Source organism: Rhinatrema bivittatum, chromosome 7 (genome assembly GCF_901001135.1).
Source record: "Rhinatrema bivittatum chromosome 7, aRhiBiv1.1, whole genome shotgun sequence".
Taxonomy (NCBI): Eukaryota; Metazoa; Chordata; class Amphibia; order Gymnophiona; family Rhinatrematidae; genus Rhinatrema; species Rhinatrema bivittatum.
In genome coordinates, this window is record NC_042621.1 from 281,455,480 (window position 1) to 281,471,887 (window position 16,408).

The following is a 16,408-nucleotide window of genomic DNA, read 5'->3' on the forward strand; positions in this document are numbered from 1 at the left end:
GTTCTATGTGGAACCTGTCTGGGCCCGGACATTTATCTCCAGGGAGGGATTTAACGGCCAATTGGATCTCCTCAGCAGTAATGGGGGCACTAAGTCTCTCCTGTTGCTCAACCTGTAACCGAGGCAACGCGAGGTTCTGAAGAAAACCACAAATGTCTTCTAATCAAGAGGAACCAGGGTTAGCATAGAGGCTGGGAAAATACTGAACAAACTGTTGCTCCAAATCCAAAGAGATGTTCATAAGCGCACCAGATCACTTGCATGAGATTAACTGTCTCGCCTCCTAATGGATCTATCAAGCAGTGAACAAGGTTTATCCCCGTGCTCATAAAATCGCAGCTTACAGAATTTCAGAGAACACGCTACCTTCCCAATTTCAAGTGTTTTAGGCTCTCCCTATGCTTTCTTTAATCTTTTATAAGTATTGCTGGAACAATCCTTCTTATGTCGTCCCTCTAACAGTCTAATAGTGGCTAGCGGTGACTCTGCTTTTTCTCTATATGCAACACCTTGCACTTGTCCACATTAAATTTCATCTGCCATTTGGATGCCCAATCTTCCAGTCTCACAAGGTCCTCCTGCATTTTATCACAATCCGCTTGAGATTTAACTACTCTGAATTATTTTGTTTCATCTGCAAATTTGATAACCTCACTCGTCGTATTCCTTTCCACATCATTTATTAATATACTGAAAAGCACCGGTCCAAGTACAGATCCCAGAGGCACTCCACTGATTACCCTTTTCCACTGAGAAAATTGACCAATGTAATTTGATTCTTATTCGGATGCCAGGAAATGTACTTAGAGTGCTCCAATTGCTACAGACCGCTGCTATTCGGGTAATCAATAGTCAAGGTTTGAGGGCATGTATTATGCTAGTACTATACAAATTTCACTGGCTTCCAATAGAATCACGAATCAAATATGCAACTGCAGTTTTGGTTCATAAGGTGAGAACAGCTTCTCTTGGATGAATGTAAGGCTGCACATTCATAATCCAACCAGGTTACTTAGGTGTTCCCAAAGGGGTTTATTACATGTACCGTCCCCTTGTCAGGTTTGCTTGAAGGACACATGTGATAGAGCTTTCTTGGTTGCCAGCTCAGGTCTTTTGAACTCTTTGTTCAAGCAACTTTGGTTGACTATCTCTGCACAGATTAAAATGTGTTTTTTCTCTGTATGAGAAATATGTTGTTGTTTTTTTGGGGATCAGATGATGGCTTTTCAGAGAATGGACATTACTTTGGGGAAAGATTATATTTTGCTTTTTGTCTTTGTGATCTTTGGTTTTTAGAGATGTGAATCGTGTGCCAGATCGTCTTAACGATCAGATTCAGCTGGGGGGGGGGGGGGAATCTGATCGTTAAGATATGTGAATTGGAATCGTTTCCGATTCCAATTCACATCACAAATTGTTTTTTTAGGGAGGCCCGCGCCGCTAAAAAAAAACAAAAACACCCGACCCTTTAAATCGACCCCCCCCTCCCGACCCCCCCAAAACCTTTTAAAATTACCTGGTGGTCCAGGGGGGCTTCGGGGGGCCTTGGGGAGAGATCCAGGGGGGCCTCTGGGAGAGGAGAGATCCAGGGGGGCCTCGGGGAGAGATTTCCCGGCATCAGCTGTTCTAAAAAAAAAAAAAAAATGGCGCCGATGCCCCTTTGCCCTTACCATGTGGCAGGGTATCCGTGCCATTGGCCGGCCCCTGTCACATGGTAGGAGCACTATACTAATCAGCCCCTATTATCATCAGCCCCTATTATCATCAGCCCCTATTATTATAATAGGGGCTGATGAGTAAAGTGGCCGGCGCCATCTTTAAAGATGGCGCCGGCCTTCCAGTGCTCCTACCATGTGACAGGGGCCGGCCAATGGCACGGATACCCTGTCACATGGTAAGGGCAAAGGGGCATCGGCGCCATTTTTTTTTTTTTTAGAACAGCTGATGCCGGGAAATCTCTCCCCGAGGCCCCCCTGGATCTCTCCTCTCCCTGAGGCCCCCCTGGATCTCTCCCCGAGGCCCCCCTGGACCACCAGGTAATTTTAAAAGGTTTTGGGGGGGTCGGGAGGGGGGGTCGATTTAAAGGGTCGGGTGGGGTTTTTTTTTTTTAGCGGCGCGGGCCTCCCTAAAAAAAAAGGGTCGGGAGGGTGGGGGAGGCTAAGGGGGGGTCGATTTAAAGGGTCGGGTGTTTTTTTTTTTTTATCGGGCCATCGGCGCCATTTTAATTAGTGGCAGCAAAAATGGCGCCGATGGCCTGAGAGCGGGAGATCGCACCGGGACCCCCCCCCCCCCACTGGACCACCAGGTAACTTAACATTTTGGGGGGGTTCGGGAGGGTGGGGGAGGGTAAGGAATTGGTTTTAAAGGGTCGGGGTGGGTTTAGGGGTTGTGTTGGTGTGCCAGTTTTCCCGCCCTCCCCCAAATAATTCCCATGCCCTATTTAACGATACAATACAAATGCCCCTGATGATAAATCGGGGGCATTTGTATTGTATCGTGCACTCTAACGATTTTGGACGATTTTAAAATTATCTGACGATAATTTTAATCGTTCAAAAACGATTCACATCCCTATTGGTTTTGTAGCTGTTTTAATATGTATGATTGGTTTGAATTTTGGCTTATATGTGGCATATAAATCCTTTAAATAAAGAAAATAAATTTGCCCTAATTTAGGGTTAAATAAATATAAAAATGCTTTTCTAACTTTCGTGTAAAGATTCGTGCTTCTCTCTTCCTATTTTTACCATTGATTCATAAATAGATGGGTCACATTATTGGTTTTGAACATATTTATATGAGGCGATATGATGACTGAAATGCAGGCAAGCATTCATAGCTTCTTGCTCGTAATCTCAGCTGATATCATAGTGTGAGCATGCTCAGCATATTTCCTCCACCCAATTCCAGATTTTAGTGACATCATGACAGCTCATCTGAAAGGAATAGTGGGGTTCATGCATAATTCAGTGAAAACCTTTACAAATGTATTTGGCAGGAGGATGCTAGCACATTCATTAAGGGGCGGATTTTCAGAGCCCTGCTCGCGTAAATCCGCCCAAAACCGGGCGGATTTACGCGAGCAGGGCCCTGCGCGCCGGGAAGCCTATTTTACATAGGCCTACCGGCGCGCGCAGAGCCCCGGGACTCGCGTAAGTCCCGGGGTTTTCGGAGGGGGCGTGTCGGGGGGGCGGGCCCGAACCGCGCGGCGTTTTCGGGGCGTGTCGGGAGCGTTCCGGGGGCGGGCCCGGGGGCGTGGCTACGGCCTGGGGTGTGTCGGGGCGTGGCCGCGCCCTCCGGACCCGCCCCCAGGTCGCGTCCCGGCGCGCAGGAGGCCCGCTGACGCGCGGGGATTTACGCCTCCCTCCGGGAGGCGTAAATACCCCGACAAAGGTAAGGGGGGGTTTAGACAGGGCCGGGCGGGTGGGTTAGGTAGGGGAAGGGAGGGGAAGGTGAGGGGAGGGCAAAGGAAAGTTCCCTCCGAGGCCGCTCCGATTTCGGAGCGGCCTCGGAGGGAACGGGGGTAGGCTGCGTGGCTCGGCGCGCGCCGGCTATACGAAATCGATAGCCTTGCGCGCGCCGATCCAGGATTTTAGCGGATACGCGCGGCTCCGCGCGTATCTACTAAAATCCAGCGTACTTTTGTTTGCGCCTGGAGCGCAAACAAAAGTAGGCTATTCGCGCGCCTTTTAAAATCCGCCCCTAAATGTGCATTGTTATTAGTATTGTAAATAATAATAATATCGGTGATACTGATTTCAAGTAGTACAAGTGTAAAATCCAAGTTAGAAGCATTCTTACTCCCAACTTCAAGATGGTTGAATAGACAATCTATAGAATGGTTTTCCAGTAAGAAGGAAGGAAAGGAATATTTTCGGTCTTGCTAGTGTTGCTGCAATTATTACTGTAATTACCTATTCACAAGTTGAGCAAACTGAAGAACAGGGGTTAGAGATATTACAAGAGTTAAGTTTATTCTTGACTCAGTATAAACAATGTTTATAAAAATTAGTGTCTCCATTGTTTAAAAACAAGATCACTGTTTCCTGCACTTTTAGTAGAGACGTATTATGAGCTATGGCATGGAATTTCTCTCCTGCCACTGGATCATTGCAAAATGAATGGAAAAGCAAGGTGAAGAAATGGATTTTTGAATTCCAACCCTGTGCTTTGCCTTCAAGACCCTGTCGCCCCTGCTGCTTTCACCCCCAAACTCCTTCCTACTTTAGAATTTCATTTTAAGACACTTGGCATGGGCCCTAAAGTGACTGACTGAGGTAGGTAGAATCTGGTTGAGTTGGAGGTGACAATGGGTAGTGGTAAATGAAATTCATTCCAAGGAAAGGGGCATTACGAGCAGTGTGCCAAGGGATCAGTCCTTGGACCAATTCTTTTTAACTTTTTTTTTTTTTAGATTTGATATGTAGTTTTTATTACAAATGTTGTTTATTTTATCTGTATATTGTTTTGTTAGCTTTGTCTATTTTATTTGTACATTGCTTCGTTTTACATTTGTTACTAATTGCGATTAGTCAAGTATTAATAAACATAAACATAGGTGACCTTGCAGAAGGATTATCAGGAAAGGTTGATCTGCAACAGAGTAGACAGCCAGAAAGGTGTGAAAAACATGAGGAAGCATCTAGCAAAGCTTAAGTAAAAGTCTACAGCAGTGATGGCGAACTTCAGTCTTCAAGTGCCACAAACAGGGCAGGTTTTGAAGATATCTACAATGAATATGCATGAGATATATTTATATATAATGGACCCTCCCACCCCAACCCAAAAAAGAACCTTGTGGTCTGGGTGGGGGGGGGCAGCAGTTCCCCACCCCGCCATACCTCCAAAAATCCTCATTAATGGTCAGTGGGAGCCCAGAGCACCTTCCATTTTTTTAAATGGCGTCAACTGACCTTGCCCCTATCACATGATGAGGCAAAGTCCATGGATTGGACCAAGGCCACTAGACCCCTGGGATATTTTATTATTTGGATTGGGGGGAGAGATGGGACCTGATAGGGGGAGCTTGGAAGGGGGCTTGTAAGGCTAAGGGGAACCTTTTTTGGAAAAAGGGTTGAAGCTGGGGAAGGGAGCAAGCCATCACTCTACAGTTTCTCTTGAACATTTTTTTTTTTTTAATTTTTGGGGGGGCCAGAGCTTGGAGGCAGGCAGAGTCTCAAAATAATATTTTTCTATTTTGTGGAGGGGTTTTCAGGTCTTGGGCCTTTTAAGCGATGGTGGCCTCAGCTGAGGCGGGCCTCAACTATGGGATTAGGCCCCTTACCGAGGCACAATTTTTTTGTCACTCATTTGTGCCTCGATGAAAAATCATGCCACAATAGTTTGACAGGGAGAAACTTAATATTGCAGGGGACACCCGCTGAGATACTTGGCACCACCCACAATAAACTATCATGAGCTGATAAATCTCTCTATGAATTTGCAATGCCTGAGTAAAGAACCACTTTTTTGTTTGCATTTGCTTTTTGAAGTTTATGCATGCAGTTCATAGTTGTGTGTACAACTCCTAATGTATGAGCACAAACTGCTTTTTGTGTGTTCAACTACAGAATTATACACATAAACTTAAGAACACAACATACAAAATAAAACAAACAAAAATAAATGTAAATTCCCATTAAAATGAACAAAAACAAAATGTTTTGGCCTGCATATCCCTAATGAAAGATCTAATTTTTCAAGAATTCCATGTTGTTTAATGGTGATATTCATATTTTATAACCCGTTAAGGGAAACTTTGCCTCTCATTAACACTGTTATTTTTCTTCTGCCTTCATTTTACCTAGGTAGCAGGGATAAAAGGAATATTCCTGGCTAACAAGAAGGTGGATGATCAAATAAAGACCTTTATCACTTACAACAAAGGCCGTGACTGGCATTTACTGCAGGCTCCCAATGTTGATCTGCAGGGAAACTCTATTCATTGTGTGCTGGTCAGTATTTCTTTGAAAAAAGACTGTCTTGAAAGGAAAATGATATTCAGGCTAAGCTATAACCCCCGATGAAGATGTCTAGTTAAAATATTAATGTATAGTAAATAATTTTCTTGAGAATTCTGTTTTGAATTGTGAGATGCTGTCACTTGCAAGGTTGTTATTACTTTTATCTCCCGTTTGCATTTAGTTTTCTAAGCAACTGATTTTCATTGTGCACCAGTTTTGCTGTTGTAAGGTTTCAAATGCCCTCATTTTGACCTCCTGCCGCATAGAAGATAGGCAACATAAATCCAGTACAAGATGTTAAGACAGAGGAGAGCATGGGTAAAAAGACACTTAAGAGCCTTTTCTAAACTGATCTCAACATTTCCCAGGACTAGGGCTTGAATTCACCTTCTCCCCAACCTTGAAAAGGTTTTGGGGTGAAGTTGAATGTTGACCTTCCACCAGCCCAGCAAACATCAAAACTGGATTACAATATGTTTAGGCAGGCCTGGGTTTACACATAAGCAAGACAGGCAACTATTTACGGCAGAAGATTCTGCTTCCACTTGCTTTAAGCCCATGTGCTGACGTCTTTTGAAAGGGGTACCTCCTTCTTCCACACTCTCCAATCACTGGGGGGGCTTCATTCCTTCTTCCTATCTCTCCATTCTTGTCCACGGGCACCAGCATTTTAAATCTAGTCCCGTGTTTAAGCAGCGAGACCATTCCTTCAAGAACCTGGGAGAAATGCTTATGTTTTAATGACAAAATACACTAGAGTGGTAGTATTCACTCCCAGCTCTTGAGGGTCGCCAACAGGTTGGGTTTTCCGTACATCCCTAATGAATATGCCTTTGCAAGATTTGCATACAAAGGAGGCAGTATGCATGTAAATATATTTCAAGGATTTTCATTAGGAATATCCTGAAAACCCAACCTGTTGGCGACCCTCGAGGGCTGGAGCTTAATGCCACATGAAGTTAAAGAGGGCACATATAGCAATGAACACAGCCAGCCAGTCACAACCATTAAATAACACTTTTTTCTTGTTATTAATATTGTAAATAGTGCTGAATAGTACTATAGTTAACCACTGACTTCTCTTTCTTCTATAGCCCTTCTGTTCCCTGCACTTACACTTGCAGATATCCGAGAATCCCTATACTTCTGGGAGCATCACAAGTAAGGACACAGCGCCTTGGCTTATAGTGGCAACAGGTAAAGGTTTCTGTTTGCTTTGAATGTGCATTGCTCCTATAGATTTATATGATTGAGAATCGCTTCATTGTGTTCTTTTATAGCTTGGGCTTTTGAGTCAACTAAATACTTTGAGGTCAATATTCAAAGCTGGCCGATTAAGTAACTGAGGCCTGGATTTACCAAAATGCATTAAATATCACATGCGATAGGAAAAGGGGTGTGTTTTATGGTAATAGGCAGTTGATTGCCTATATAGCATAGCCATGCCGCTGAATATCCATGTAACTTAGCCATATAAGTTATAACTGGCTAACAGGGTCATTCATCAAAGTGCGTTATGGCGTTAACGCCCACGATAACGCCATAATGCATGTGATATTTGTCACAGCGTGCGGTGTGAATGCAAATTTGGGAAATGTATTCAAAGGGGCAGAATTAGGGAGGGGTTTGGGCGGGATAAATGAAAATAAGGAGCATTATTGCAGCGCGGGATAGAATAACACATGCGTTTAACACCGAAAATAACTACACCTTTTTTTACAGCTGTGCGATATGCCTGAAACGGCCATAATGCAATTTGTGATAAATATTGCAAATTCCATTTCGGGCATTTTTGGGCATAGAAGAGAGGGGGAGAGCTTCTGTGGTGGCACACATAGTAGTCAACTATTTATATCACCATAGGAGGGCCAGCTAGTAACTCAAGGTGAGGTTTTGGTGGTGGTGTAGGGTTTTGGGGCCAGTTTGACATGCAGAGTGAGACTTACAAACAGCACAGTACACTTGAGTGAAGATTTCGCTGGGGCGAGAGAACATTGTAGAAATCTCATCTTTGTGTGACTTTCCTCACTCCAAATGACGTCAAATCTTCACTGAGGTGTACTCTTTTATACTCATTGAAACACGCATGCTTAATGACTCACTCAAGCTCAGACATGCAGGCTCACATAACACCCTCTCATGCTCACTCATTTGTTCACTTACACACATGCTCTCTCTCATGCATACAGACATACTGTCATGTGTTTTCTCTCTCATGCTCACTCACACACACACGCGCACATACACACACACTCTCTCTCTCACTCTTCTCCCCTTATGCCACTGAATAAGTAAAAAAAAACCTACATTTTTTTTATTTACAATTTGTGGTCATGGGGGATCCATTGATGCTCTCGGTGGTATCCTTGATATGGAAAGAGGCGGGTTGAAAGCCCCGATGCTGGGGTGTGTGTGTGTGTGTTATTTTTTTGCTGCAGCCTGAGCATGAAGGGGACTGGTGATAGAGAGCAGCGGGAGGCCTTCAGCCAGCAGTGAGTCATTAACTGAAGGTCTGCTGGCTGCCTCCCGCTGGCAGAGACAGAGGCAGGGTGGGTGCAAGGGTTTGCAGTGGGAATCTTTCCCAGTGCTGTGGTGATGATGGAAAAGGGTGCGGAAAGTAGGGAGCTTGAGCTACCACCATGGGGAAAACAGAGAAACAGAAGTGAGCGGAGAGCCTTGGGGCGCGGCTCCTTTTCTTTGAGAAATGCTGCTGCGAGGTTGTTGTTGGTTGCAGTGGCTACCCGATAAGCCAAATCCACCTCTGCTCCTATACACACCTGCGCACAAAAACATGCCCCCCCCTACCCCCCATCCCACATAGTCCTCATATTACATTTACTAGTTGGGAAGGCAGCATCATATGTTTAGTCTTTACAACAAACAGATATGCTCACCTCATCTCTAACATCACTGGATTTGAAGAAGAGCTGTCCTACTTTATTTTTTCAATTTATTTTATTTATCGAGTTTTATATACCGTCGTTCGGTTTCGCCATCACAACGGTTTACAAAGTTTCGATGTTTAACAGAGTGTCCAAAAATTCATATGCTTGTTAACATAGTTATCCTAGTCATTCTAAACATAGTTTGGTTGTTAAATTGTACAGGTTAACTTACGTGCTTTGGATTGGTTCTGTATGTGTATATGGGCCGGTAGGGAGGGAAGTCATAGGGTGTTTTGGCTATTAGATTCACTCCGCATTGGACGTGCGTTGCAGAGGCGCTAATCCCCTTATTGCTTAAGGGGATTAATTAGCGGGTTGTAGAGGCACTAATCCCCTTAACTTTGAAAGAGGAAATGTAGCCTATTTATGTGGGGGGTCAATTTTTAAAGTGATTTCGGTGGGTAAAAAGCGTTTCACCTGTGATACCAGTTGTCTGAACATTGTCCACCCTGCATGCGTATAAATACATGCACAGACTTCCACTACCTGTGCACCTTTACCTGCCCTTAGTGGAGCATTGCTGGGGGCAGGATGAGGGCAGGGATTGAAACTTGTATGCAACCGTTTGCACTAAATACCCCCACAAAAAGAAAGTTCACCCATGTACAAGTACTTTTTTTCCTTCGGTAGTTCTCAAAGTGCAAGTACACATGTACTTTCCCTTAAAAAATAGGTACAGTCTCCATCAATAAAAAGCACCCATGGTTATAATGGCAGTATGACAATTGCCTTCAAGGTTTATCACCGTATTCAGATGGTTAATCACATCTTTTGGTGAAATCAAGGAAGCACTACGCCACTAAAATGGCCTGACAGCTCAAATTCACTTAAACTAGGGCAAAGTAGCATCAGAAAAGCAATTTGAGAGGGCCAAGTACTGTGTAACATGCAATACACAAAGGTTAAGAAACCTCTGGACTGGCTTGGCCTGTAGAATGAATCCAGCTTCATAGCAGCCCAAAGATATGCTTGATCAGGGACATGGTATAGCAGTGTGCATGGTTTGTTATGCCACTCTTCAGAGGCAGAGAAGGGATCGAGAAAGGGAGTTAACAGCAAGGACAACAAGGAGAAACCATTGTCATGTGCTACATAAAACTGAAGTGGCACAAGTATGAAATGCTAGAACACATCATTGACACCAATGAAGATTACACTGGTACCAGAATTTACCCAGTACAACTCTAGCTCCTAAATTTTAAGCACACACAGTCAGAGAGGGGCTAATAAATGGGCTTTGTGGAAGGAACAAAATTTGGCTATCACATCTGACACCCGTAAGCAATGGTCCTATCAGACATGAATTTTCAGACTATGGTAATTGTTACAGCTCTTGTAATTTGCTTTCTGACAATCGAAAAAATAAATGCACATTAGTCTAATCAAGAAAAACACTGACACATCCGGAGCCAGAAAACTGATGGATACCAGTTGTGTCTCTTGCCACCCTCTAGAAAGAGCTAATACCAATTAATGTACAGTGGTCATCACTCTCAGCTCACAGTCAATTTGTAAGAGTGGCCTTTATGGGAGTCCACATGTCCAGACAACTCCTCACAAATCTAGTCACCTTGAATCTATTCAGACACAGTCTCTGTCATTTACTCTGAATCTGCCCCATGGTGACATATTCTGATGTGGGAGATTCGCCATCTCCTGTACTGTACAGAAAAAAGTAGAATCACTGAAATGTATGTCAAATGCAAATCCATCTCAGTGAGACCAAGCAGCTTCTTTGACCCCATTTATACAGGTTACTATTAATTGTGATAAATGAGCTTGTGATGTGTTTCAGCTGTACCAAGTGAGAAACCCCCTTCCTCCAGCTGGTCCTCTCAAACCGATACTGACACAGGTGTTGTAGCTATTGTGGTACCGTCCCTTTAAAAGTAGTATGTAGGCAAGCATGAGCTTGCCTACATACTGCCTACCAGGGGTCACGATTTGAAGCTCCAGGGAGGAAGATTCAGAACCAATGTCAGGAAGTATTTCTTCACGGAGAGGGTGGTGGATGCCTGGAATGCCCTTCCGGAGGATGTGGTGAAGACCAGAACTGTGAGGGACTTCAAAGGGGCGTGGGATAAACACTGTGGATCCATAAAGTCAAGAGGCCGCCAATGAAGAGAGGGTGACTCGCCAGAATGATGGCTACTGCCTGGAGACAATACCCTTATTCAATAAACGTACACATGCTTACTGTGATTCCAACATCGTTCTAGCTTCAACAGCAAGAGGAAATGTGGAATAAAGGATTTGCACTCACAAAGAGTGGAGTAGCTGGCTTGTTACGGCGGTTACTACCCCAAACCAAATAAGCCTGATACTTCAATTTCAATGCATATACAGCATAGTTCTCTGCTTCAACAGCAGGGGAGAAGAAAAACTGATACTACACACATCCAGCAGAGCTCTCTGCTTCAACGGCAGGGGAGAAGAAAAAAGGGTTCACACTCACAAAGCGGGGAGTAGCTGGCTTGTTACGGCGGTTACTACCCCAAACCAAATGTGCCTGATACTTCACTTTCGATGCATATCCAGCATGGCTCTCTGCTTCAACGGCAGGAGAGAAGAAAAACTGATACTTCACGCATATCCAGCATAGCTCTCTGCTTCAACGGCAGGGGAGAAGAAAAACAACCAATAAGGGCTGTATAACATAGTCTGGGTAAAACAAATAAGCATGGGTGTAGCTTGCTTATTGCGGCGGTTACTACCCCTACTACCCCTAACTAATCAAGCTAGATATTTCACTTGGATGCAGCTCCATCACTACTCTCTACATTAATGGTGGGGGTGGAAGGGAAATAGAACCAAGAGCTAAGAGAAACAGATAAGTATGAGAGAAAAAATGTGTGAAGCTTGCTGGGCAGACTGGATGGGCCGTTTGGTCTTCTTCTGCCGTCATTTCTATGTTTCTATGTTTCTAAGTAAGAAATGACTCCAGTGACTACTTTGCAACTTTTTTTCCGAGCTATTTTTCTGAACCAGATAGAATTTAAAGGTAATAGGCTGTACCCCATGATTTTTCCATGGGAGGAAAAGAAAACAAAACATAATTCTTTTTCTTCCACAGAAAACAATGAAGGTAGATGGATAAAAGAGAGCCTGCTTGATCTTACTCCTGCACCGAGCAGGAGTCTGTATATTTGGAGCTTAGTCAGGGGGGGGTATCAAACAGAAGCTGAATATCTAGGTGTGTGCAGAGGCAGAACAAAAGCAAATATTGGAGACTGTAAGCGGGTTTGGAAACACCCTGACTAGCAGCTGAATATTCCCCTTTACGAAAATATCTATTTGGGGAAACCTGATATTAAGTTTCTGTTTGCCCTCCTGCAGGCCATAACTGCCATGGCTGAATCAAGTCCACACTCAGAAAAACAAAACAGAGAGCAGGCCGTTGTTTTCAAAGGGGATCTAAAACAAATCCACGGTTGCGTTGGCCTGTATCCAAATTTAGAAATGATTCACTTATCACAAACAAGTACACAAATGGTCAAAATAAATGTTAAACGGCGCCAGAACACCAGGCGTCGCGCGCTGAAGGGGCACTCCCCTTTGTGCATCCCGTAGTGTTAGCCATTCCCCATGTTCTTTTATATCCCTTGTTAACAATCCCCATATTTAAATGTTTAATGTATTTGACAAAGGTAACGCATAAGTTCCTGCAAATTTTGTTTAAATGTAAACCGATGTGATATGTAAAATCGAAAACCGGTATATAAAAGTAAATAAATAAATAAATAAATAAATAAATGTCCATCTGGATCAGCGGCATGATCATCTGGTTTTCTCTACTCTTGAAAATGGAGCACAAATGGGTCAGTTCTAATTGAAAGAATGTTTTCTTGTGAAACACAATTGCAGGGTGATTCTCTTCACAGCGGTATGTGCTTAACAGAATTGTTTTATGAAGATCTCTTACTTCTGTATACAGATTCCCATTATAAGGACACCAATCACAGGAACTCCCCTGAAAAATGTTTCAAAGTCATTTACAAGTTTAGCAAACAAGCTGCATGTGAGACCTTAATGCATTGGTGGCTTTGAGAGTTATACCTCCTGCCTTTCTGAACTGAGGGCAGGGGGTAGGGGGAGGAGCAATAGGCCATGGGTGTGGGGAATGGAGGGGACAACAGTGATAAGATGGAGAGTAATAGGAGAGGAGGAAGTTGTGTGACAGAGCCTGACAGGGTGGAGAGAGAGAGAGAGAGAGACTAATATGACAGAATGTAGATGATGAGTGGCCATGAGAGAGAGATGAAGGAAGGTAGAGGGTGAGAGGCCATGGGAAAGAGGGAATGAGATGATGGTGAGAGGCAAGGAGAGGGGGAGATTAAATGGAGAATGGAAGGAGCAAACAGAGAGGCAGGATAGAGATGGTGGTGGAGAAGAGGAACATGAGGGGGGGATGAATGGAGAGACCAATGAGGAAAGAGGGGATGTTTAGGTTTTCCAAGCCCTAACGTGTGCCGCTCCTGTGGGGAACACTATCATTTCTTGCTTATTTTAGGGCACATGCTTTCTGTACACAGGCCAGCTTTCCAGCTGTAATTCTTCTAGACTCAGATCCACAGTACCTGCTTATAGGGTGGGTAATGTGGTAACATTCAGGGTAACTTATGTGGCAGACAAACACACACATAAGTCACACCAGAGCTGTGCGCGAGATGCAAGAATTTCAACTTCAGTGGATTCTGATAACCAAAAAAGTGCACCAAAGAACCGCAGGCATTCCTTTTTTCGTAATAGCCTGCAGTCTACTCCACTGACATATACACAGCTGTCTAGATCTGAAAACCTGCGACGGCTTTTTAAAATAGAAGACATTGCTTCTCCCCAGCCTAAATCCATGAACTTTTGTCAGTAAAAATACCTAATAACAAGATTTCAACATCTCCTACTAATAAAAGATTTGGAAGTGCCTTTGCACAGCTCAGACTGTACCTGTCACATTCTGCTTCTGAATATGTTTTTAAAAGTTGTTTTATTTTTAGACACACAAGTGTCAGAACTTGCATAGATTTCTCTTGGTACTGATGTGATTTTATCAAGATTGAGTTGTATTTAATTTCTCAGTTTGAAGCATTAAATGTCAGGAGCTCAATTAACATTTTCATTAGTGCCTTTATTATTGTGCGTCTACGGTAGTCAGCTTACAGATGTGCATGGCGGGTGGGTGGGCGAGCGGGGGCGGGGGGGGGGGGGTGTCTCTCTACGTTTCCTCGCTCGCTAATGTTCTAGGCCCAATATTAGTTAATCTTCCCCATAATCTGAGATAGTCAAGTGATGCTCACTAACAAATTTCAACATATTTATCAAACATGTCTGCCATAGACACAGAGGGCTAGATATTCAAACATAAATGGTAAGTAAGTTAGCCGAATAAGACTGATCCAGCTAACTTACAAGGGATATTCAGCTCCACGATTATGCTGCAGAATACCCCCAATGAAATCGTTAACTTGAGACCTGCTATTGAGCATGTCTAACTTATCCAATTAACTTAACCAGATAAGTTTGAATATTGGCACTTATCTGACTAAATTAACCAGATAAGCAACTCCTTCCCATTACTCCCACTTATCTGGCTAAGTGGCGGCTACTTATGTTCTTATGTTATTATGTCTTACTGAATGGGGATGGATATTCGGCCACCACCACTTAGCCATATAATTCCCTATTATCCAAGTAAGCAGCACTGAATATCAGCCTCAGAGTGGTAAACATTGCTTGATAATTCAAGTTCATTGTGATTGCATTAGAGCTTTAAAGCTCCTAGGTCTCCACTTTGAAAAGGAATTTGTATTACTCTATAGAGCAAATAGGACCTTGTACAGCATTGGGAAAAGTTATTGGAACCTTCTCTGTTGAGTTTTCTTTTCCTAATTTTGTAATTTTCATTACATGGGACAATACCTAACATTCTACTTGCCTTTTTGATTGTTGCAACACACAGAGCCAAGGGATTCAAAGTGTTGTCCACAATAACTCCAAGGTCCTTTTTCTGGATAGTGATGCCTAATATGGAATCCAACTATAGGTACGTGGTGCTGGGTTCCATATTAAGTGTCACCACTCAGGAAAAGGACCTTGGAGTTATTGTGGACAACCCTTTGAATCCTATGCCCAGGGCACAGTGGTGGTCAAAATAAGCAAATAGAAGGTTTGATATTGTTAGGAAAGGAACATAAGAAATGCCATTCAGGGTCAGACCAAGGGTCCATCAAGCCCAGTATCTTGTTTCCAACAGAGGCCAATCCAGGTCACAAGTACATTAGATAGATCACAAGCTACTATTGCTTATTGATTACCGTAATAGCAGTTTATGGATTTATCCTTGATTAACTTATCCAAACCTTTTTTAAACCCAGTTACACTGTCATAACCACATCCTCTGGCAATGAATTCCAGAGCTTAACTATGCACTGAGTGAAAAATAATTTTCTTTGAAAATAAAACCTAGGCTATCATAATGCCGCTTTATCAATCCATGGTGCAACCATACCTTGACTACTTTGTGCTGTTCTGGTCACCTCACCTCAAAAAAGATATAGCAGAACTTGAAAAGGTACAGAGAATGGCAATCAAAATGATAAAGGGAATGGAATGGCTGCCCTAAGAGGAAAGACTAAATACAAATAGATAATGGCTCTTCAGCCTGGAGAAGAGGATAGCTAAGAGGAGATATTACAGAGGTCTGTTAAATCATAAGTGGGGTGGAGCAGGTAAACTGGGAACAGTTATATTTAGCCTTTCAAATAGTACTAGGACTAAGGGACACTCCGTGAAGCTACAAGTTAGCACATTTAAAACAAATTGGAGACAGTATTTTTCCACTCAGCGCATAAACTATGGAATTTGTTGCCAGAGGATGTGGGTTTTAAAAAGGGTTTAGACAGGTTCCCGTAGGAAAAGTCCATAAACTGTTATTAGCCATTTAGTTTGGGACAACCACTGCTTACCCCTGGTTATGAGCAATAAGGATTTAATTTATTCTTTGGGATCCTGCTGGATGTTTGTAACCTGGATTGGCCACTGTCGGAGACAGGATGCTGGGCTTGTTGGACCCTTAGTCTCACCCAATTTGTCATTTCTTTTGTTGTACAACTTCAGAAACATAGGCTGATTTAGGTAAAACAATCCAAAAATGTCAACCAAACAATTCACAGCCAGGTATAAGTCCTCAATAGATAGTGGGAAAAAGACTCACAAGAAACAAAGAAGATGGGGAGGCCAGTTTTCAAAGTTACTTATGTGGTTAAATATTGCCCTCCTTCAAAATCCCTAAAAGTTTGTTCAGTGTTCAACAACACATGTAATATTTGCTATATTTGGCGAAGGGGATAGTTCCAGGGATATGTTTTGAGCGGTATTGGATAACAGCATGCATTCATTGGTATTTTCACCTCTATACAAACTGAGGCCGATTTTCAAAGAGTTTGAATCCTTTCTTTTGAAGTTAAGCATCTAACTTGGTCCTTTTGTAAATATACCAGGGCT

At 43.1% G+C, this 16,408-nt stretch overlaps 1 protein-coding gene across 1 annotated transcript in view; it reads left to right on the top strand.

The window, feature by feature from the left end:
* SORCS3 (sortilin related VPS10 domain containing receptor 3) overlaps positions 1 to 16,408 on the top strand; it is a 1,039,444-nt gene that overhangs the window by 742,290 nt on the left and 280,746 nt on the right. The window contains exons 11-12 of the mRNA XM_029610742.1: positions 5,808 to 5,954; positions 7,058 to 7,160. Of these exons, the coding sequence (XP_029466602.1) occupies positions 5,808 to 5,954; positions 7,058 to 7,160 (250 nt within the window). The remainder of the gene's footprint in view (positions 1 to 5,807; positions 5,955 to 7,057; positions 7,161 to 16,408) is intronic.